We start from the raw sequence: 24,455 nt of genomic DNA, 5'->3' as shown, positions 1-24,455 counted from the left end.
GGTGACTACCTCTTGAAGTTCATCAAGAGAATGCCAAGAGTGTGCAAATCAGTCATCAAAGCAAAAGGTGGCTACTTTGAAGAACCTAGAATATAAGACATAATTTCAGTTGTTTCACACTTTTTTGTTAAGTATATAGTTCCACATGTGTTAATTCATAGTTTTGATGACTTTAGTGTGAATGTACAATTTTCATAGTCACGAAAATGCAGAAAAATCTTTAAATGAGAAGGTGTGTCCAAACTTTTAATAAATAAATAATCTTTATTTTTATATAGCGCTAGCATATTCCGCAGCGCTTTACAGGTTGCACACATTATCATCACTGTCCCCGTTGGGGCTCACAATCTAAATTCCCTATCAGTATGTCTTTGGAATGTGGGAGGAAACCGGAGTACCCGGAGGAAACCCACGCAAACACGGAGAGAACATACAAACTCTTTGCAGATGTTGTCCTTAGTGGGGTTTGAACCCAGGACTCCAGCGCTGCAAGGCTGCAGTCCTGGGTTAACCACTGCGCCACCGTGCTGCCCGGACTGTACTGTATATTATTCTGTGAAAAAAAAGTCTTTGCCCCTTTCCTGATTTGATTTCCTATTCTTTTCTCACACTTAAATGTTTCAGCAGATCCCCAAACAAATTTAAATCTTAAACAAAGATAACACAAGTAAATACAAAATGCAGTTGTTAAACGGAACCAGTCACCCCAAAAATGAAGATGAGCTGCGGCCACCGGCATCAAGGGCTTATCTGCAGCATTATTTAATGCTGTAAATAAGCCCCGATGTATACTGAAATATGAGAAAAAGAGGTTATATTATACTTACCCAGGGGCGGTCCCGATACGGTCCGGTCTGATAGGTGTCACGGTCTGGGTCCGGCGCCTCCTTTCTTCATCAGATGACGTCCTCTTCTTGTCTTTATGTCCCAGCTCTGGTGCAGGTGTACTTTGTCTGCCCTGTTGAGGGCAGAGCAAAGTACTACAGTGCGCAGGCGCCGGGAAAGGTCAGAGAGGCCCAGCGCCTGTGCACTGCAGTACTTTGCTCTGCCCTCAACAGGGCAGACAAAGTACTCCTGCGCAGGAGCTGCGGCATGAAGACAAGAAGAGGACGTCATCATATGAAGATGGGAGGCCCTGGAACGAACAGCGACGCCCATCGAGCCCAGACCGCAGCGGGACCGCCCCTGGGTCAGTATAATATAACCTCTTTTCATCTTTCAGGATACATCGGGGGCTTATCCACAGCATTATAGAATGCTGTAGAAAAGCCCCTGATGTCGGTGGCCGCAGCTCATCTTCGATTTTTGGGGTGACGGTTTCCCTTTAAATGAAGGTCTTTATTATTAAGGGAAAAAGAAATCCAAACCTACAGGGCCCTGTGTATAAACATGATTGCACCATGAACCTAATAACAGGTTGGCCAGCCTTAGCAGCCACAAATGCAATCAAGCATTTGCGATAACTGGCAATGAGTCTTTTACAATGCTCTGTAGGAATTTTTGCCCACTCATCTTTGCAGAATTGTAATTCAACCCCATTGGAGGATTTCCAAACTTGAGCCGTCTTTTTAAGATCATGCCACAGCATTTCAATCAGATCAAGGTAAGGACTTTGGCTAGGCCACTCCAAAGTCCTAATTTTGTTTTTCTTAAGCCATTCGGAGGTGGACTTGCTTGTGTGTTTTAGATCAGTTTCCCGCTACATAACCCAAGTGTGCTTCAGTTTGAGATTGCAAACAGATTGCTGGACATTCTCCTTCAGGATTTTTTGGTAGACAGCAGAATTCTTGGCTCCATTTACCACGGCAAGTCTTCCAGGTCCTGAAGCAGCAAAACAGCCCCAGATCATCACACTACCACCGCTATATTTTATTGTTGGTATGATATTCCTTTTTTGAAATGATGTGTTATTTCTACGTCAAATGTAATGGAACATACACCTTCCAAATAGTTCAACTTTTGTCTCGTTAGTCCACAGAGTATCCTCCCAAAAGTCTTGGGGAACATCAAAATCTTTTCTAGCAAAACAGAGAAGGACCTTTATGTTCTTATTGCTCAGCAGTGGTTTTCGTCTTGGAACTCTGCCGTTCTCTGCGCTCTTGGGGTAATTTTGGTTGGCCAGCCACTCCTGGGAAGGTTCACCTCTGTTCCATGTTTTTGCCATTTGTGGATAATGGCTCTCAGTGTGGTTCGCTAGAGCCTCAAAGCTTTAGAAAAGGCTTTATAACCTTTTCCAGATACATCTCAATTACTTTTTTCTGATTTGTTTCAGAATTTCTTTGGATCACGGCATGATGTCTAGCTTTTGAGGATCTTTTGGTCTACTTCACTTTGCCAGGCTCATTCTATTTAAGTGATTTCTTGGTTGAGAACAGGTGTGGCATTAATAAGGCCTGGGTGTCGCTGGGGAATTTGAATTCAGCTTCCCAAAAAATGTTATTGACCACAGTTAATTTATGTTTCAAGGGGGGGCAATCACTTTTTTCGACCTTTATGGTTTGGATTTCTTTATCCCTTAATAATAAATACCTTCATTTAAAATCTTCATTTTGTGCTTACTAGTGTTATATTTGTCTAATATTTAACCCCTTTCTGCCATCCAAAGTACTATTCCGTCCATGTGACCTGGGACTTAGTTCCCATGGATAGAATAGTACGTCATCGCGATCGGCAGCGCACACAGGGGGATGCATGGCCGATCGCGGCCGGGTGTCAGCAGATTCTCACAGCTGACACCCGGCACTAGGTGCCCGGCACTTTAACCCCTGAAATACTGCAATCAAACACGATTACAGCATTTCAGAAGTCGGCGCAAGGGTTGACAGCCCATCTGCCTTTGGATCGGAGACCCAGCGGCTTGATGCGGGGTCCCGATCGCTGCCATGGTAACCCGATGTCGTCATGACAACGTCTGGGTTCCCAGAGCTAAGAAACTTCCTAGCCATGTGCAGTGCATGATCAGGAAGTCTCTCAGTGTCAGTGCAGTGCCAACAGCTTCTATAGCATGCAGATGCTCCTTCATCTGCATGCTATAGAAGCGATCAGCCTGCAAATAATGAGGGTCCCATATTGGGACAAAGTGTAAAACTTAGAATGTTTAAAAAAAAATTAAACTAAAAATTAAAAACCTTTTTTAAAATAATTGTAAAAATATATTAAAAAAATAAAAAATAATAATGAAAAAATCAATATTTATTCTATCAATAAATAAATATTTGAATGAAAAAAATCTAAACAATAAAAGTACACGTATTTGGTATCCCCGCGTCCGTAATGACCCACCCTATAAAATTGTCCCACTACTTAACCCCTTTAGTGAACACCATGAAAAAACCCAAGGCAAAAATCAATGCTTTATCATCATACCGCCGAACAAAAAGTGGAATAACATGCAATCAAAAAGAGAGATATAAATAAACATGGTACCTCTAAAAACATCATCTTGTCCAGACAAAAACAAGCCTCCATACAGCTCCATCAGTGGAACAATAAAAAAATTATAGCTCTCAGAATAAAGCGATGCATCGCTGTCATCATACTAACCCGAATAATAAAACTGCTTTATCAATTTTACCACACGCGGAATGGTATAAACGCCCCCCCCACACCAAAAGAAATTAATGAATTGCTGTTTTTTGTTCATTCTGCTTCACAAAAATCGGAATAAAAAGCGATCAAAAAATGTCATGTGCCCGAAAATGGTACGAATAAAAACGTCAACTCGTCCTGCAAGAAACAAGACCTCTGTGGGCCAAAATATGTAAAAATTATAGCTCTCAAAATATGGTGATGCAAAAACTATTTATTGCAATAAAAAGCTTTTAGTGTGTGACAGCAGTCAAACATAAAGACCCGCTATAACGCCTCTTTCACACGTCCTGATATTTTCGGAACCGGAGATGTCAGTGTCCGTGTCTGTAATACTTGCGGAACACGTGTGGCATACGTGTGCAGCATCAGTACCACACGGACGGGCACCAGGAAAGAAGCATTACAGTAAGCGCTGTTCCCCGGTGCCGGGTGCTTAACACGGTTCTCATCATTCTCCCCGCTTTGCCAGCGATCAGCGCGAGCAGGGGAGAATGATGAGAGTTACATTTAAGTAATAAAAGAGACAGCAGGTGGCGGCTGATGAGACTATTACTCCCATCAGCCTACCCCTGCTGCTGCTAATAACAGTGACAGCAGGAGCGGCGGATGGGAAGATTCCCAACCGACCATGGTGTCAATATGATTACTGCACCCCTAGATTTATTCATTGAGACGTGTAGTTCATAAAATGGGGTCACTTATGGGGGGTTCTGCTTTTTTTATAAACTTCTGTGAAGCACTCGGGGGTTCAAAGTGCTCTCCACACATCTAGATAAGTTCCTTAGGGGGGTTTAGTTTCCAAAATGGTGTCACTTGTGGGGGATTTCCACTGTTTAGGCACATCAGGGGCTCTCCAAACGCAATATGGCATCCGATCTTAATTCCACGCAATTTTGCGTTGAAAAAGTAAAACGGTGCTCCTTCCCTTCCGAGCTCTGCCATGCGCCTAAACAGTGGTTTACTCTTACATATGGGGTATCAGCATACTCAGGACAAATTGCAAAATAAATTTTGTGGTCCAATTTCTGCTGTTACCCTTGGTAAAATAAAATACATTTGGTCTGAATTTAATTTTTTGTGAAAAAAAGTTAAATGTTCATTTTTATTTTTAAACATTCAAAAAATACCTGTGAAGCACCTGAAGGGTAAATAAACATCTTGAATGTGGTTTTGAGCACCTTGAGTGGTGCAGTTTTTAGAATAATGTCACTTTTGTGTATTTTCTATCATATAGACTTCAAATATGAGGCGGTCCCTAAAAACAATGGTGTTGTAAAAATGAGAAGTCGCTGTTTAACATCTAACCCTTAGAAGTTCCTAACAAATTTTTTTTTTCCAAAATGTAAAGTAGATATGTGGGAAATGTTATTTGTTAACTATTTTGTGTGACATATTTCTCTGTTTTAATGGTATAAAAATTCAAAGTTTGAAAATTGCAAAAGTTTCCAGATTTTCACCAAACTTCCATTTTTACACAAATAAACGGAAGCAATATCAAATAAATTTTACCACTAACGAGAAGTACAATATGTCATGAAAAAACATTCTCAGAATCGCCAAGATCCGATGAAGCGTTCCAGAGTTATTACCTAATAAAGGGACAGTGGTCAGAATTAATTACTATAAAAATTAATACACCATTTGAAATATTCCAGGCTTAACCAATATTTTATTCAGTGTGCCTACTTGGATAATACATAAAACTATAAATATCTAAAAGGGTTTATCCAAGCTTTGCTTTTATCTGATTTTTATGAAACTGTAGCTTAGAAATACTTTTTTATTTCATTATGTTTCCAAGCTTAGTGCAGAAACTTTACTTTCACGATATCAGGGCTCTCTGTGGTTGGGCAAAATTATCCATACTTGCCAACTTTTCATTGCAAGGCTCCTTGAGGGACATCCCTTTGCACTAAATGGAAAAGCTCTGCTGGTAAATTTTAGACTTACTCACATCCCTTTTCCTAAGCTCTTTTTACCTGAATGAATGAATCAATGAATGAATGAAGGAAGGAAGATACCTCACAAAATAGCTGGTTTCAAGGGGAATTTCAGGCAGGTTAATTGAGGCCCTGGAACTTTGATGTTTCAGCCAGGAGATCACCTAAAACCTGGGAGCGTTGTGTCAAGTGTTGGGAGAGTTGACAAGTATGGGACTACCATGTAAAAGACTTCATGATTTCCCTTCCACAGACTTTGGCTCTGATTGATCAATACCTGCATTGTTCATGCCAGTCTTGATGAGGAGGTATGTTTATGCCTCTTAATGAATCAGGAACATTGGATGAGTGGTGTGCATATCCGTATGCGCCTTGCAACAAATCCTACTCCAGTCTCTTCCCAATTAAATGTTTTTTTGCATCTCCCATTAAATTCACGCTCCCGTCTTGCCCCAGCCCGACCCACATTGTCGAAGCTGAGAACAAATGGCATGAAAACGCCAAAAGTTGCAAAATTTTTGTGCAGCCTCAAGTTGCGTCACAATTTTATGACTTTTCAAAGCTTGTTACACCAAAAAAGCTTTGATGTATCGGGCCCATTGTCTCTATTTAATGCTGCCTGCATGACACATGCTCTGCTTTTCTGCTGCACACTGTCGCTTCACAATTTGCTACCCAGCATGTTAAACCCAAACCCTCCAAAAACAGAGAGGATAGGGGAGAGCTATGAAAGAGGCGGATAACTGCCTGTTATGGCCAGATGAATGTGTGTGAGACTAGTTCAGTGAGACATTTCTGCAACAGTTCATTAGTATGTGACCAATCATACTGTCGTTATCCCATTTGTACAGTTTTAATGATTGGAGAACCCCTTTTATCTAATCTATTCAGTGATCCGTAATATACTGTATTTTATTTGGTTGCAAACAAAACACACATTCTGCCCTTTCCTTGTGAGTCCTTCCTTGTTTTCCCAAAGCACTGAAGAGGATACAGACATTAAATAGGTGCTGATACAAACTCAAATTGCATTCTTTCATTTAAATTCAGTTAAAACTATATTAAGCATGACTTAAATAGTTTTATCCCAGGAATACTTTTATGCTCAAAAATTACAAAAGTATTCTCGGAGTGATACCTTTATTGGCTAACCAGAAAAATGATGCTTCCAAGCTTTCAGAGCACAGTGGCTCCTTCTTCAGGCAATTTACAAATGAATTACCGCCTCTCAATCTGTAACAAAAACCTTAATTTAGTTTCCTTGGCTTATCTTTAGGAGGCATCGCCCCATCCACTCTATGCACAAATGTCCTACTGTAGTATTCCTTAAATGTTGTGCTTTTTTCTTATTAATCTATTTGTAATCCTGCCTGAAGAAGGAGCCACTGAGCTCTGAAAGATTGCAACATATTTTTTCTGGTTAGCCAATAAAGGTATCACTCCTAGTATACTTTTGTCATTTTTGGGTTTAAAAGTTTTTACATCAATTTTTCGGACTAACACGTTACCAAAATATAATTTTTTATTGTACATCATACCCCATGAATAGAAATGCATATATTAGCTAACCAATGGGATACATTGTTTTTGGAGGTTGGAATCAGTATAATTTGTTTTCTATAATCTGCCACGAGGTTTATGCTGCCCCAGCTGAGTATGACATAGAGAATAGAGAATTTGCTGTAATTTTGATAAAAGACTGGTTTATATGCTGCAGCTCTGCTAGTCATCTCAGTGATGAATTCAGTCTTGTGCTTCCCCAGCAGCTGATTGATATCTTTCTGCATATATTTTGTATAGGCATAAAGCTGTCAATCAGCTATATAATGTGTAGTTAGTCGGAGCTCATGAATATCAAGGACTACATGGTAGGAGATCATCATTGAGAGTAGTACCAGAGCTGCAGCAGATTAATTAACAGTATTTATCAAAATTACAGCAAAAAGCCCAGTACCTGACCCAGCATTAGAATCAGAATCACTGTCCCTACTATATCTTGTAAGAAGATTCATTTTGTGACAGATTCTTTTTAATGTAGTTTGACATCTTTACTATATTAAATAGCCTTTAAGTATTCTTGAATAATGTTGTCATTATTTATATTTCAAGATTATGAGGCTACTTCTAATGGCATGGGTGGAAACAGCACAGACAATGGAGTCACTTCAACAGATGTTTCAAATGGAGGGAATGAAGACAGCATTACGGTAACTATGATATTTATATTGCATAATATTAGGTAATGATCCCTCATGAATCCATCAAAAAAAGTTAATGGTTAAAAATGCCATTTTTATTGAAACAAATGTAATTAATTATTAACAAACAAATAAAACAGAAAAGGTGCTATCTAATGAGGGACAGAAATTCTGAACAATTATAAACATAGAGGTCTTTGTAACCCATAGATACAGATCTGAAAAAGGTAATTACTTTAGTATTTTCTACCACAGCTCAGAATTAATTATTCATAAACAATTGGTAAATATTTGTAGCACTATTGCCAGCTCCCCTGCATGATTTCCCCTCCCCCTACATGCAGGGATGCTGGCATATTCATTGATCTGGCCCCACAGTGTGGTCCCCTTCTGCTGGCATGTCTGGTGCATGATGCATGATGCACTTCCTGGCACCGCGCCTAATGTTCATGTGCGTGTGCTTCCCCCTTTTTAAAGGGGCATCGCGCATATAGTGAAATGTCCTCAGCCTGTTGCTGAGAGGCATTTTGTATAATGAGTTCACCTACAAGATGGCTCCCAGACAATTGTTGAGAGTCATCCTGTATAAAAGACTAATTTTCTCGTAGGGAGCTGCCAAAGCAACAACATTCATTAATATGTAGTCTCTCCTGCTATTGAGTTGTTAGATCCTCTGGTACTGGTGTGGTCAGTGCCTGAAACCCGAATCCCCTCCTGGTGTGGCCAAGTCCTGAACCTGAATCTCTGGTCCTCCTGTTGTGGCCAGAGCGCTGAACCTGAATCCCTGGTCCTCCTGTGGTGGCCAGAGCGCTGAACCTGAATCCCTGGTCCCAATGTGGCCAGGTCCTGAACCTGAATACGTGGTCCCGGTGCGGCCAGAGTCCTGAACATTGTCCCCTGGTCCTTATATGACCAGTCCTGATCCTGAACTCCACTGGACCTGGTTAGCCATCTCCTGAACATTGTCCCCAGTCCTGGTGCAGCCAGTCTTGTTCCCAAACTCCCCTTGTCAGTGTCCCGGTGTGGCCAGCTCCTGAGCATTGTTCCCTGGTCCTGGTGCAGCCAGTCCTGTTCCCAAACTCCCCTGGTCCCTGTGTGGCCAGTGTCTGAACATTTCCTTATCTCCATTTCAGTATCCTTTCTACAGTGTTCCTAAACATAACCCATTAGTTTTAACGGAGCGCTATTTTAGTGTGAGCGTACCTGACTCCTGGGGTCAACAGCTGCAGTAGCGGATTCTGCCTAGGAATGGTACATGGCGGCTACTTACCGCACAAGACTGACCCTACCATTAGAGGCTCCAGTGAACACCAGGTAACCGCTTAATTATGCCCTTCCTAGGTAGGCCTGGCCCGGCATAACAATATTTAGTTATCCATTTTAATATTGGAAAAAATTTCATAAGAATTGAACAGTATATATATTACTATATATTTGCACAAATAGCACCATATAATTCATGGTCTCAGGCAGTGCAGGCTATACAGTGCTACTCATATATAAAGAGAAAAAATTACGAGTTTTCTGAATTGGCCGTCTTAAGACAGTCACTGGAAAAGTTAATGTCAGAACTGCAATCCTCTGCCCCTACGCGCGTTTCGCCCAGCTTCTGCACCTTGCTCTACCTTTGACAGGTAAATTAGGTCCCTTGACTGTGCTCATTCCTTGCAGGTGAATCTTGTATGTGGGCCAACACTTTAGACCCAATCCATTAAAGCTTTTTTGGCAAAAAATGGCTTCAAAGGTGTGAAACATTTCAAAATTATTGCACAGAGGTTGCACCAAACTTTTGCGTCTTTTGGCATTTTTACTGCACTTTCTCCTAGCTCTACCAAAACGGGCACAGCTAGGGGAAGGCGGGGGGCATCTAATTCATGACAAGCTGTGGGTTTCGCTGCACCAGAAATATCGCTCCGGTTCCTGACTGGAGTAAGATTTCTGACGAGGTGCACAGAGGCTCATGCTACCTCTTCATAAATCAAGAACAGTGTGAAAAATGCTGGCCGTGATGTCTCGGAGCTTTTAAGTAGAATCTGTACTGAAGTTTTCAGACACATTGGTAGGGTTAACGTAAGAGGAATTTGTTTTACTGTAATTTGCCAAACATTTGATAAATGTGGGCTTCTTTACACATAACACTTCTGCGGTTTTTCCAATTTTTCAATTTTTACCGCAGAAGTGAGAATTGCAGCTTTCTGCAGCTTAGTAAAAAAGTGGTATTCATAAATCAAGCTTAAACAGTATTTGCATAGATTATGCACAGCACGGTGGCTCGGCAGTTAGCTCTGTAAATTTGCAGAGTTTGGGTCCAGTGACAAATGACATAAAATATTAAAAAGGTAGCAAATTTTTGCACAAAATCAGCATGTGATTAAATTTGAGACAATGGTCCTGAATCATTTAGACATATGTTTCATACACCAGTCTTAATAATGGGCATAGAGACAACATACTCTGATTTCATTAAGAGCCACACACCAAAGATGAGTTTGATGCATTTTACCAGTTGCTTCCACCACTGCGCTCCTTAGCATAAATATGACTCCATTCAAGACATTTCTGTACTGAGCAACGCCTTCACTTTCCATGCGCTTGATGAGTGAGAGTAGCCACGCCTTGCCCCGCCTCATTCCCAGCTCCGCCCATTTTAGCGCAGCTACCTAAAACTTGCTAGCCAGCGTTCTGGCGTCACTCTCATGTTTTGGCCCTCTTGTATGCGGTATGTAGTCTGATTTGAAAAAGGCACCAGTCCAGTCCTAAAAGCCGTCAGCAGTCATCAAAACGTCACCCACATCTTCACTTTCCAAAAAAATTTAATTTTCCAAACAATGTTTATGGAAAATAAATGAACTTTATTTTGAATCTTTCCTTGTGTTTGTTTTGCAGGTCTATGTTGTTGTCGGTATTGCAGCCTTGGTCTGTACTGGGCTGGTAATAATGTTAATCATTCTAAAATTTGGAAGACACTCCAAGTTTGGGCTGAAAGGTAGGAAACTTTGAAACTTCACTACTGTATTCTTAGCATATGTCTATGGATTCTACTGGACATATTTAGATGTTTTACTCTCATCTTGTTATTTATTTCTTCTATTTTTTATTACGTTTGTTTCTTTAATTATTGCTATGTACTTAGCGAAATACATGATGGAATTGCTCCTTCAGACTGAAGTCTTAGTTTCAAGGTGTACTATATGCTGAACATTGATGACCAACCTAAATATTTTTAGAGAGTTTCTTATAAGTATGCCCCTGGAGCACATCCCAGCTGTCAGTGATCAATTCTAGAGAGCATTGTGTGTATAGAGAGTAATGTATACATACTGTCCGGAGTGACAGCTACTTATAGCACAGCCATCATTGCTGAAGCACAGATGTCAAGCTTTGCTTGCCCAGAGGTGCCTTCAGGTGTATCAGAGGTCTGTGTTTACCCACCCTGCTTTAGTAAGTCTTTAGGTATATTACTCATACATTGACCTATTATATAACACCACTCTTATACTATTATAGTCAATAATACTAGTCATTCATTTTACTGCTGGATTTGTATTGATTTTTTCGAAATTGTCAGTATATTTATTCTACTTAAAAAATCATATTTGCTAGTTAAAGGGACCAGGTTTTTGCCACCTAATATGATTGCAGCATAATGAACAGATACACTGATTCCAGTAATTTATCACTTATTTCTGCCTATACACAGTGTATGCAGAAAGCAGCCACTTAGTGGAGTGGGCGGGGTTATTTAAAGTTCAGCATTCAGAGAACTGGTAGAACTGCAGAAGATAAAACAGTGGTTTTATCAAAACTGTGGCAACCAGTAAAGTAAGGGATTCATCGTTGGAATCAGGGTTTCTACATCGTGCTGCTATCAGATGTAGTAGCAAAAACCTGGTGACAGACTCCCGTAGATTGCAAACATATGAAACTTAAGCCCCACATACATTTGACCAACATCGTCAGAACCCAACAACAACATTGGCAGAGTATGTCATCGAGATTGTGGCAGGACTGATAGGGATCGATTTGAAAAAGGAACCATCATAGCAACGATGGCTCCTTCAGGATCCAACATTTTTTCAATCGAGTGCTGTCTGTGGTTTTGATGAATAACACTCGTACCCATGTTATATTATTGTGACGTGCACATGTCCAATTTTTTTTTTCGGACCGACTGTTCCGAGAGAAAAAAAAATTTGCCTCCTGTGAATCAGATGGCACTTGCCAATTTATGTCTATGGGTCTTTGAAAATAATGGGACTGCACTCGGATGACATAATAGAGGAGGAGAAACTTTTTCTTTTTTTCTCTCCACTTCCAAGAAAATCGTATCCCACTCTGATTATATTCTAATCCCATGCTTATCAAACTCTGATCTGAGTGTGATTAGCATAATCGGACCAATCTTCTCATATACAGAGAATACGGTCGTCTGCACCTGCCCTAACTGAAATCCTGAAGATCAATTAAAGATATTTTCTACAGAGACGTAATTCTTATAAGACTGGATTACATGTTATGAATTTAGTTAACAAAAATCCCAATATCATAGTGCTGGTCTGGGCCACACTGCATATACATAAAGTGCCCCCAGATCAGTCAAAAAAGCTCCATAACAAACATATTTATAAATAGGAGGAAAAAGGAACATACAGTCTGAGTATTTTCTTATAAACAAATGTCTTTATTAGTACAAAAAGGTAAAAGATAATAGGACAATTACATTTAGGGTGTAATCCAGTCAAGCACGGGGGGGAAGACCACTCCCTGCAACTCCCATGTTACATATAAAGGTAATGATCAAGGGGAGAAAAACCTCCACATAAGAATCACCAGGAAGATTAGACCCACATGTACCTAAATCAATATTATGGCGAACAGTGACGCTAAACCAGAGGTAATACATGGTACATAATGAGGTAACAGGTATCGTGGCCAAGCTTACCAATGAGGGGTGCAAGACGATGCGCGTTTTGCGGCTCTGAAGCGCCGCTTTCTCAAGGGGATGTTATGAATTTAGTACAAATGAGTTACCAAATCAGATTTCCAACATCTGCTTCCAACATCAGTTTTGGGAAGAAAAAAAAAGCTTTTTTTCATGGCTAATTTGTCATTTCCCTATTTGAAAGAGAAAGTCATACAGATTGGCAGTATGAAAAATAGTTGTCTGGTGATATCGTATTTACCCGAAATTAGCAGCATGAGTGAGGATAAAAATGAAAAGTGTGTGATATTCAACTGGAAAGGTTGCAGATGAGTTACGTCATTGCCATGTTCATGGAGTCGTTTCAAAGCCGGTCATTTCTAAGGGAAACAAGTGAATTGGCAAGGTTCTACACCCAAGCAATTGCTGAGTTATTTATTCCTTAAGAATATAACATTTCTTATACATCTTGTCCCTTATAACAACAAAGTATACAGGGGGTGTGGGGAATGTATGAATTGCTAAAAATGACAGCATTATGGAACATTTCATATTTGTGCTAGAAAATTTAGAACAAAACTATATCTGCTTTTAGTGGAGCGCCCCCAGACACAGGGCCACGAGTTCTCTGATTCAGTTCTGTGGCTGTCACGGTGGCTGGACCCGGTCCGTGACCCTGCTAAGGGGCGTCCAATAAAAGGTGATAGGAGTCTGTCAAGGTTTCCTGATTCCACCTGTGGTGTTCGGTCAGGGTGACCGACGCTGCTGTGGGGTCCGCTGGGGTGATGGAATGGCAGCTGGATGGTATACCTTCCCACAGGTGAAGTATGTCCCCAGGGCTTTCCAGTAAGGTGGATGGTAATGGTGTGAGGTGCAGTCAATAACGAGGACACAGGGTTGCAGTCTCTTTACCTCTTTACTGAAGACTTCAGGATCCGCAATCCAGAGCACGCATAAGAGAGCTATCTGAGACCGGCCGGTCCGATGGGCACTTCCAGAGTTCCCTTTGCAGGTGGAAATCGTTGCCTACCAATAGCGCCTGTGTGTTGTAGTGCTACCCTGCTGAGCATTCGGGATAGTCCTCACAACTTCTGTTCTAGTTCGTTCGTTCTTTCTAATTCGTTCCAGATGTTTCTAGTTCAACGTCCCCCAGGTATGTTATGGCTAGGACGCACCCGTATGGCGGGAAGGCCTGGAGTTCTTCCGGGACCCTAGAGACACCCCTGTCCCACTGTTGCCCCCTATGTCTTCGTAGGTGTTTAGGTGAGACAGCCAACCTATAGTTAACTGTCCTGCGGAGTTTAAAGTAAAGCGTAAAGTCAGTTACTCCCTCGGTGTTCCGGCCACCGGCTACGCGCCTCAGTAGGATGTTGCCTCGGTCTCACGGCACGACTCCTACTGGCTCTCCTTTGTGCTTGATCTCATTTCTCACTGTTCCACAATATCCTTCACTTCGTGTCTCTTTCTTAGGATACCACCGCGGGGTGTGCAGGCTCGGTTCCGTAACGTTCTATTCTGGTCGCTAGGTGCCTGCAAGGTTCCAACGCCTGACAGGGACCCCCCTGTGTCTTCTCCCTGCGACACCCCCTGCCACGGGATGTTGCCTGAATCCAACCCAGTCAGCTTCTGACTAACTTCCTATCCAACCCCTAGTTTTACCAGTGTGAGGAGTGGCCCAATAAATAAAGCCCTTTGCTCCCCCTAGTGGCCGGAGTGTGAAGTGTAATGTGTGCTGGTGATACCTGGTCAGTGGAATTCCTTCAGTGCCATCAGACGTACCATCACTCCCCTTAGTGGCAGAGTGCCATACTGCAACGACCAGGTCTCTGGGGCGCTGCATTAGCATGCAAATATTTCATTTCTACTCTCAAACAGTCCCTGTGATAAATGTATTAAATGGCATGCACAGTCTTATTTATCGATAAATAGATAAATAGATAATAGATAGATTTGCCATCCATCTGTCCTAAGCTAACATATCTGAGAGTTAGAGCTTCTATGTCGCAAAATGAAATATTCTTTCCAACATGTTCAGATGAATGTAGCACTAAAATGCGCACGTAGGAGCTACAACAGTCGTTATGCAGTTAAGGTGGAAACACGTAATTTTTTCTACTTTTTTACATACGCGTGTTTAAAAAGCCACGTCCAGGATTAATGTTGTGTATTCTTTGACTATGTGACACTGAATTATGCAATGTGATAATGTGTTTTGACAGAGAACAGTGCTGTGCTGTTTTGTGGTATTCATCTCAAATTGACCTGCGTATTCTCGGGGGACATTCTAAACTATTCTCCATTATTATGTAGTCTATTGATCAAACGCTGAGCAGCGTACAGTAGTCGGCACTAGTTTATTGCAGGACACTACGCTCAGTTATGGAGTCAATTGCAGAACTTCATGGTCTGGAAACCGCAGACCATAAATGTAATACCAAGGCTGATTTAATGAGAAGGCTATAAACTTTTAAAATAATCATCTTAATTGTCGCTTTCTTGTCCTTCTCATATAAAGAACAGAATATATAGAGCTATCACGTATTGTAACAGTCTGAGGAATGTGCTAGAGCAGTAACTATGGGGAAGAAAGAGAAAAACACTAGTGGGCCGGCTATTAACAAGATGAACAGGTGCTGCCATTTTGTTTGGATGCTCTCCAGGCTGCTGGGGAGATGATGGAAAGCACGTGTGAGGATCCAGTTCAGGGACTATAAGGCCGGCGTCACACACAGCGTAAAACAATACGGTCCGTATATTACGGCCGTAATACGCTGAAAAGTCCCCAAAAAAATGGTCCGTAGCTCCTCCGTAGGCAGGCTGTGTCAGCGTTTTTTGCGCATGGCATCCTCCGTATGTAATCCGTATGGCATCCGTACTGCGTGGTTTTCTCGCAGGCTTGCAAAACCAACATACCGCTATAGAAGTGATCCATGTGTCCCAAAAAGAAAAGAATATATATATATATATATATATATATATATATATATATATGTCAGTAGACACATATATGTATATATATTAATACTTATTCCAGCGCTATACAGCTTGAAAGCCGGTAATTCAATTACCGGCTTTTTCTTTCTCCTTCATAAAACCCGACATGATTTGAGACATGGTTTACATACAGTAAACCATGTCTTCTCTCCATTTTTTTTGCAGATTCCACACTACTAATGTCAGTAGTGTGTATCTGCAAAATTTGGCCGTTCTAGCTCTTAAAATAAAGGGTTAACTGGCGGAAAAAATTGGCGTGGGCTCCCGCGCAATTTTCTCCGCCAGAGTAGTAAAGCCAGTGACTGAGGGCAGATATTAATAGCCTGGAGAGGGTCCACGGTTATTGGCCCCCCCCTGGCTAAAAATATCTGCCCCCAGCCACCCCAGAACAGGCACATCTGGAAGATGCGCCTATTCTGGCACTTGGCCACTCTCTTCCCATTCCCGTGTAGCGGTGGGATATGGGGTAATGAAGGGTTAATGCCACCTTGCTATTGTAAGGTGACGTTAAGCCTAATTAATAATGGAGAGGCGTCAATTATGACACCTATCCATTATTAATCCAATTGTAGTGAAGGGTTAAATAAAACACAAACACATTCTTTAAAATTATTTTAATGAAATAAAAACAATGGTTGTTGTAGTATTTTATTCAACGCCCAATCCAGTCACTGAAGACCCTCGTTCTGTGAGTAAAGAAACATAATAAACCAACAATATACTTACCCTCCGCAGATCTGTAACGTCCAACGATGTAAATCCTTCTGAAGGGGTTAAAACATTTTGCAGCAAGGAGCTGTGCTAATGCAGGCTGCTCCTCGCTGCAAAACCCCAGGGAATGAGGCTAAAAATAGATCAATGATCTATATTTAGCTTCATTTGCGGTGAGGCGCCCTCTGCTGGCTGTTCATAGATCGTGGGAAATTACCTAGAAAGCCAGGGAGCCAGGGAGCTTTCTAGGTAATTTCCCACGATCTATGAACAGCCAGCAGAGGGCGCCTCACCGCAAATGATGCTAAATATAGATCATTGATCTATTTTTAGCCTCATTCCCTGGGGTTTTGCAGCGAGGAGCAGCCTGCATTAGCACAGCTCCTTGCTGCAAAATGTTTTAACCCCTTCAGAAGGATTTACATCGTTGGACGTTACAGATCTGCGGAGGGTAAGTATATTGTTGGTTTATTATGTTTCTTTACTCACAGAACGAGGGTCTTCAGTGACTGGATTGGGCGTTGAATAAAATACTACAACAACCATTGTTTTTATTTCATTAAAATAATTTTAAAGAATGTGTTTGTGTTTTATTTAACCCTTCACTACAATTGGATTAATAATGGATAGGTGTCATAATTGACGCCTCTCCATTATTAATTAGGCTTAATGTCACCTTACAATAGCAAGGTGGCATTAACCCTTCATTACCCCATATCCCACCGCTACACGGGAATGGGAAGAGAGTGGCCAAGTGCCAGAATAGGCGCATCTTCCAGATGTGCCTGTTCTGGGGTGGCTGGGGGCAGATATTTTTAGCCAGGGGGGGGGCCAATAACCGTGGACCCTCTCCAGGCTATTAATATCTGCCCTCAGTCACTGGCTTTACTACTCTGGCGGAGAAAATTGCGCGGGAGCCCACGCCAATTTTTTCCGCCAGTTAACCCTTTATTTTAAGAGCTAGAACGGCCAAATTTTGCAGATACACACTACTGACATTAGTAGTGTGGAATCTGCAAAAAAAATGGAGAGAAGACATGGTTTACTGTATGTAAACCATGTCTCAAATCATGTCGGGTTTTATGAAGGAGAAAGAAAAAGCCGGTAATTGAATTACCGGCTTTCAAGCTGTATAGCGCTGGAATAAATATTAATATATATACATATATGTGTCTCACTGACATATATATATATATATATATACCTATTCTATGTGTACACATTTATTATATCTATTGGACTGGAAGCTGTCAGTGTGATTTTACTGTACACCGCACTGAATTACCAGCTTTTCTCTCTAACAGCGCTGCGTATTTCTCGCAAGTCACACTGCTTGTCCGTGTGTAATCCGTATTTTTCACGCTTCCATAGACTTTCATTGGCGTATTTCTTGCGCAGTACGGTGACAAACGCAGCATGCTGCGATTTTGTACGGCCGTAGAAAGCCGTATAATACTGATCAGTAAAATACGGCAAATAGGAGCAGGGGCATAGAGAATAATTGTGCCGTATTTTTTGCGAGTTTTACGGACGTAGATTCTGCGCTCTTACGTCCGTAAAACTCGCATGTGTGACGGCGGCCTAAGGCTATGTGCACACGTTGCGGATTAGCCTTAGGAATTTCTGGTGCGGATTCTGCATCTCCTGGCAGAAAACGCAACTGCAGATTTGTCACGTTTTTTGTGCGGTTCCGCAGCGTTTTTTGTGCGTTTTTGCTGCGGTTTTCTTGTGGATTTGCTGCGTTTGTTACCCCTGCGGTTTTCTATAATGGAATGGGTACAAAAACGCTGCAGATTCACAAAAAAGAAGTGACATGCTACTTCTTTTAAACCGCAGCGTTTCCGCAGCGGATTTTCCGCAAAGTGTGCACAACATTTTTTTTTCTCATTGATTTACATTGTACTGTAAATCAATTGCGGATCTGCAGCGTTTCTGCACCGCAAAAAACGCTGCGGATCCGCAGAGAATCCGCTACGTGTGCACATAGCCTTAAGAATAGAAGTAACAATTCAGGTTTGCAGCCTTGTCTTTATACACAATGATCGTTTTAGACTATTCTCCTGTGAAATGGATGGATTTACCCCAATACGACATTCACTACCAGGGAGCAATATGAGCCTTCACAAGTGTTAGGCATTTGGTGCCAATACTGGTGTCGAGCCCCAATGTGGACAGAGATGATAATGTATGTAAAGTGCTGTGGAATATGAGAGCCCCAATGGGGACAGAGATGATAAGGTATGTAAAGTGCTGTGGGATATGAGAATCCCAATGGGGACAGAGATGATAATGTATGTAAAGTGCTGTGGAATATGAGAATCCCAATGGGGACAGAGATGATAAGGTATGTAAAGTGCTGTGGGATATGAGAATCCCAATGGGGACAGAGATGATAATGTATGTAAAGTGCTGTGGGATATGAGAATCCCAATGGGGACAGAGATGATAATGTATGTAAAGTGCTGTGGGATATGAGAATCCCAATGGGGACAGAGATGATAATGTATGTAAAGTGCTGTGGAATATGAGAGCCCCAATGGGGACAGAGATGATAAGGTATGTAAAGTGCTGTGGAATATGAGAATCCCAATGGGGACAGAGATGATAAGGTATGTAAAGTGCTGTGGAATATGAGAGTCCCAATGGGGACAGAGATGATAAGGTATGTAAAGTGCTGTGGGATATGAGAATCCCAATGGGGACAGAGATGATAATGTATGTAAAGTGCTGTGGGATATGAGAATCCCAATGGGGACAGAGATGATAATGTATGTAAAGTGCTGTGGGATATGAGAATCCCTATGGGGACAGAGATGATAATGTATGTAAAGTGCTGTGGGATATGAGAGCCCCAATGGGGACAGAGATGATAATGTATGTAAAGTGCTGTGGAATATGAGAATCCCAATGGGGACAGAGATGATAAGGTATGTAAAGTGCTGTGGAATATGAGAATCCCAATGGGGACAGAGATGATAATGTATGTAAAGTGCTGTGGAATATGAGAATCCCAATGGGGACAGAGATGATAATGTATGTAAAGTGCTGTGGGATATGAGAGCCCCAATGGGGACAGAGATGATAATGTATGTAAAGTGCTGTGGAATATGAGAGCCCCAATGGGGACAGAGATGATAATGTATGTAAAGTGCTGTGGAATATGAGAATCCCAATGGGGACAGAGATGATATTGTATGTAAAGTGCTGTGGAATATGAGAGCCCCAATGGGGACAGAGATGATAATGTATGTAAAGTGCTGTGGAATATGAGAGCCCCAATGGGGACAGAGATGATAATGTATGTAAAGTGCTATGGAATATGAGAGCCCCAATGGGGACAGAGATGATAATGTATGTAAAGTGCTGTGGAATATGAGAATCCCAATGGGGACAGAGATGATAAGGTATGTAAAGTGCTGTGGAATATGAGAATCCCAATGGGGACAGAGATGATAATGTATGTAAAGTGCTGTGGAATATGAGAATCCCAATGGGGACAGAGATGATAATGTATGTAAAGTGCTGTGGAATATGAGAGCCCCAATGGGGACAGAGATGATAATGTATGTAAAGTGCTGTGGAATATGAGAGCCCCAATGGGGACAGAGATGATAATGTATGTAAAGTGCTGTGGAATATGAGAGCCCCAATGGGGACAGAGATGATAATGTATGTAAAGTGCTGTGGAATATGAGAATCCCAATGGGGACAGAGATGATAAGGTATGTAAAGTGCTGTGGAATATGAGAATCCCAATGGGGACAGAGATGATAATGTATGTAAAGTGCTGTGGAATATGAGAATCCCAATGGGGACAGAGATGATAATGTATGTAAAGTGCTGTGGGATATGAGAATCCCAATGGGGACAGAGATGATAATGTATGTAAAGTGCTGTGGAATATGAGAGCCCCAATGGGGACAGAGATGACAATGCATGTAAAGTGCTGTGGAATATGAGAATCCCAAAGGGGACAGAGATGATAAGGTATGTAAAGTGCTGTGGAATATGAGAATCCCAATGGGGACAGAGATGATAATGTATGTAAAGTGCTGTGGAATATGAGAGCCCCAATGGGGACAGAGATGATAATGTATGTAAAGTGCTGTGGAATATGAGAGCCCCAATGGGGACAGAGATGACAATGCATGTAAAGTGCTGTGGAATATGAGAATCCCAATGGGGACAGAGATGATAAGGTATGTGAAGTGCTGTGGAATATGAGAATCCCAATGGGGACAGAGATGATAAGGTATGTAAAGTGCTGTGGAATATGAGAATCCTAATGGAGGACAACGATGACAATTCTGGTGTCAAGCCCCAATGGGGACAGAGATGACAATGCATGTAAAGTGCTGTGGAATATGAGAGCCCCAATGCGGACAGGGATGACAAAGCTTGTAAAGTGTTGTGAAATATGTGGAATATGAGAGCCCCAGTGGGGGACAGCAATGACAATGCATGTAAAGTGCTGTGGAATATGAGACCCCAATTGGGACAGCGATGACAATGCTGGTATCTGTAAAGCAGACCACTAGGATGACTTATTAATCACACGGATCAGTATTTGGGTTTCAGTTGCCTGAAAATCCTTTTTAGCACTGATGTTTTACTTGCTTATAGTTCAGAATCATTCTGCCCTTGGTGTAATGGAAATCTGCTCTCCATTCCTGCAACTCCTGAGTTTGGGCTGGGCTTCACAGAAAGCATCCAATCGGAACAAACAGAGCAAAGTATGGTGGACGAGTAGAGCCAAATTATTGGGAGTGTACAAGAGTCATGTACCACAGGGCAATATGCTATCTATCAATCATATATCACATCATTTCTATACTTCTTTCTGAAAAACATACCCACAGTGGCGTTATAAGTGTCATAAAATATAAGACTCATAGTGACCTCTAATACATGTACAAATAGTTAAAAAGTATCCAACACTGAATAAATAGAAGGCACCAGGACAGGCAGTGATAATCTCCTGCTGATAAAACGCCCATTGTATTGAAACAGCACACAACCCAATAAGTGATACATCCCCGAAATCAGTGTCTCTGCCCCTGCCTCATGCTGCTATCAGATCACATAGTAAACACCTGCTGACGGATTCCCTTTAAGGTTGCAGTAGCTCGTATTTAATGCTTAATAGCAGAAGTGTGCGTCCATGTCAAAGGGCACCTCACACCAGATTTTTTCCACCTAATCTGAGAGCTGCATAATGTAGGGGCAGAGGCCTTGATTTGTCACTTACTGGTCTGCTTGGTGTATTTTGACAAAATCGCTGTTTTATCAGCAGGAGATCATCACTGGATGACTAGGAAAACTGCTGCCAGATAGTCCCCTATATTTATGAGCTCTGTGTAACCCATATTCACCAATGATTGGCAGCTTTCTGCCTATGAATAGTGTATACAGAGAGCTGTCAATCTGATGTGGGTGAGATTATACCGAGCATAGCATTTAGAGACTAAGGCTATGTGCACACGTTGCGGATTTTGCTGCGGATCCGCAGCAGTTTCCCATGAGTTTACAGTACAATGTAAACCTATGGGAAACCTAAAACGCTGTGCACATGCTGTGGAAAAAAACGCGCGGAAACGCAGCATTTTATTTTCCGCAGCATGTCAATTCTTTGTGCGGAATCCGCAGCGATTTTACATCTGCTCCAATAGTAAACTGCAGATGTAAATCCGCAGCGGAATCTGCAATAGAAACTGCGATAAATCCGCAGGAAAAACCGCAGCGGTTTTGCACTGCGGATTTATCAAATCCGCTGCGGAAAAATCCGCAGAGGAGCTTTCTACGTGTGCACATACCCTAATAGATCTGCTGCAGATAAAACAGTGATTGTATCAAAAGTGCAGCAAGCAGCCTAGTAGGTAATACAATCTGAAATCTAGGTCGCTCCCACTCCACCATAAGGCCGGCCTCACACTCAGCGTATAAAAATACCGTCCATTATTTATGGCCGTAATATGCAGAAAAGTCCCCAAAATAGTGATCCGTATGTCATCCGTAGGCAGGGTGTATCAGCGTATTTTGCGCATGGCATCCTCCGTATGTAATCCGTATGGCATCCGTACTGTGAGATTTTCTTGTCGGCTTGCAAAACCGACATACGGACATACAATGGATCCATGGGCTCAAATAATCGTAAAAACATATATACTGTCTGTCTATATATATATATATATATATATATATATATATTAATATTTCATACAGCGCTATACAGCTTAAAAGCCGGTAATTCAATTGCCGGCTTTTGCTATCTCCTTCTCAAACCCGACATGATATGAGACCTGGTTACATACAGTAAACCATCTCATATCACCATTTTTTTTTCATATTCCACACTACTAATGTTAGTAGTGTGTATGTGCAAAATTTGGGTGCTCTAGCTATTAAATTAAAGGGTTAAATCACTGAAAACATTGGCGTGGGCTCCCGCGCAATTTTCTCTGCCAGAGTGGTAAAGCCAGTGACTGAGGGCAGATATTATTAGCCTGGAAGAGGGTCCACGGTTATTGCACCCCCCCTGGCTAAAAATATCTGCCCCCAGATGGAAAATATTCTGAAACGTTCCCAGGCTCTCCCTGACGAAGCGGTTGAGAAACGTGCGTTGGAGTGGTGTGTGCGGGGGCTGCGGCACGCTTATTTGGTTGGTAACGGCTGAGTTTACTTTTTGCATTATATGCACACCTTTTTTATTTCTGTATAAATATATCCACACACTTGTTCATTACATTGTTGTGCTATCAACATCCTCTGATATTTTGGGACTGGTATACAATCGGCTAGTGTTTATATTCCCATATATTCCCATCATTGCACAGTTTTTTGTACAGGAATTCTTAGTATATGAATTAACACTCCTCACAATCTCATCCATTTTTTTATGCACTATCAGTCAATATATATACATATTTCTTTATTTATTTATGGTTTTACATTTAAAGACACATTTATTAATTATTTGCACATATTTTATTTTTTAGTATTGATTTACACTTAGTTTTATTCAATTTTTCTTTTTGCACATATATATATTTTTATTTTTTTATAACACATATACACTATATATATTTGTTTTTTCACTTCACATTTTTCATTTTTTTATTTATTATTTTTTAATTCCCATTCAGTTTCCTCCATTACCGATTGTATTAATTACATATATGTATTGGTGATGATCAGGTGTGTGGATTAATTTAAATATTGTTTATATTATTATATGAATTATTAAATATTATTTATTCATTATAATCATATTTTATTTTATAAGGTTCTATTTATTTGTTTTCTGTTCAGCCATAGCATTATTATTTTCTCATCAATTATCAAGATTTCTTGTATTACTTTGTACATTTAATTGATGTTGGATATTATTTTTATGAATTGTTGCCAATCAATCTCTGCGTGCCTTGGCCCCCTCACATACTTGTTGTATTTTATATTTTATATTTTAACCAATTTTTTGTTATTTGGATATTGTCACATACAATAATAAAATTAAAAGAATGTTATTTGTTGTGCTTATGTCCTTTTTTATATAAATAAAATTATTTTATCAAATTTATGATTGGGTTGTCAGTAAATATTTTTTTAAGTTATAGCGGTTCGGGAGGTATCTGGCCTCCCTGAGCTCGCCTTTAAAGATTATGATATGGTCCCGAACTATTTTTCTGCATACCTCTTATTTAATAGCTGCACCAAATCTGGTTTATGACATACAAAATTCTCATCTGCAAGCAATTCCAAATAAACAAGCCACAACAGTTAATTTCAAAAGTAAATTCATTGTCAGTGCTTCTAACTTAAAGGGAACCTGTCACCTGAATTTGGCGGGACTGGTTTTGGGTCATATGGGCGGAGTTTTCGGGTGTTTGATTCACCCTTTCCTTACCCGCTGTCTGCATTCTGGCTGCAATATTGGATTGAAGTTCATTCTCTGTCCTCCATAGTACACGCCTGCACAGGGCAAGATTGCTTTGCGCAGGCGTGTACTACGGAGGACAGAGAATGAACTTCAATCCAATATTGCAGCCAGCATGCAGCCAGCGGGTAAGGAAAGGGTGAATCAAACACCCGAAAACTCCGCCC

The 24,455-nt window shown here is 41.1% G+C and overlaps 1 protein-coding gene across 12 annotated transcripts in view; it reads left to right on the top strand.

Annotated features, from left to right (window-relative positions):
- Window positions 1–24,455, top strand: part of NTRK2 (neurotrophic receptor tyrosine kinase 2) — a 446,678-nt gene that overhangs the window by 133,820 nt on the left and 288,403 nt on the right. For all 12 annotated transcript variants that reach the window (XM_069762550.1, XM_069762571.1, XM_069762510.1 and 9 more), the window contains 2 exons: window positions 7,641–7,738; window positions 10,616–10,715. In XM_069762550.1, coding sequence (XP_069618651.1) covers window positions 7,641–7,738; window positions 10,616–10,715 — 198 coding nt within the window. The remainder of the gene's footprint in view (window positions 1–7,640; window positions 7,739–10,615; window positions 10,716–24,455) is intronic.

The sequence above is a fragment of the Ranitomeya imitator genome, chromosome 1, assembly GCF_032444005.1.
Source record: "Ranitomeya imitator isolate aRanImi1 chromosome 1, aRanImi1.pri, whole genome shotgun sequence".
Lineage (NCBI taxonomy): Eukaryota > Metazoa > Chordata > Amphibia > Anura > Dendrobatidae > Ranitomeya > Ranitomeya imitator.
This window is presented reverse-complemented; position numbering and strand designations above follow the sequence as displayed.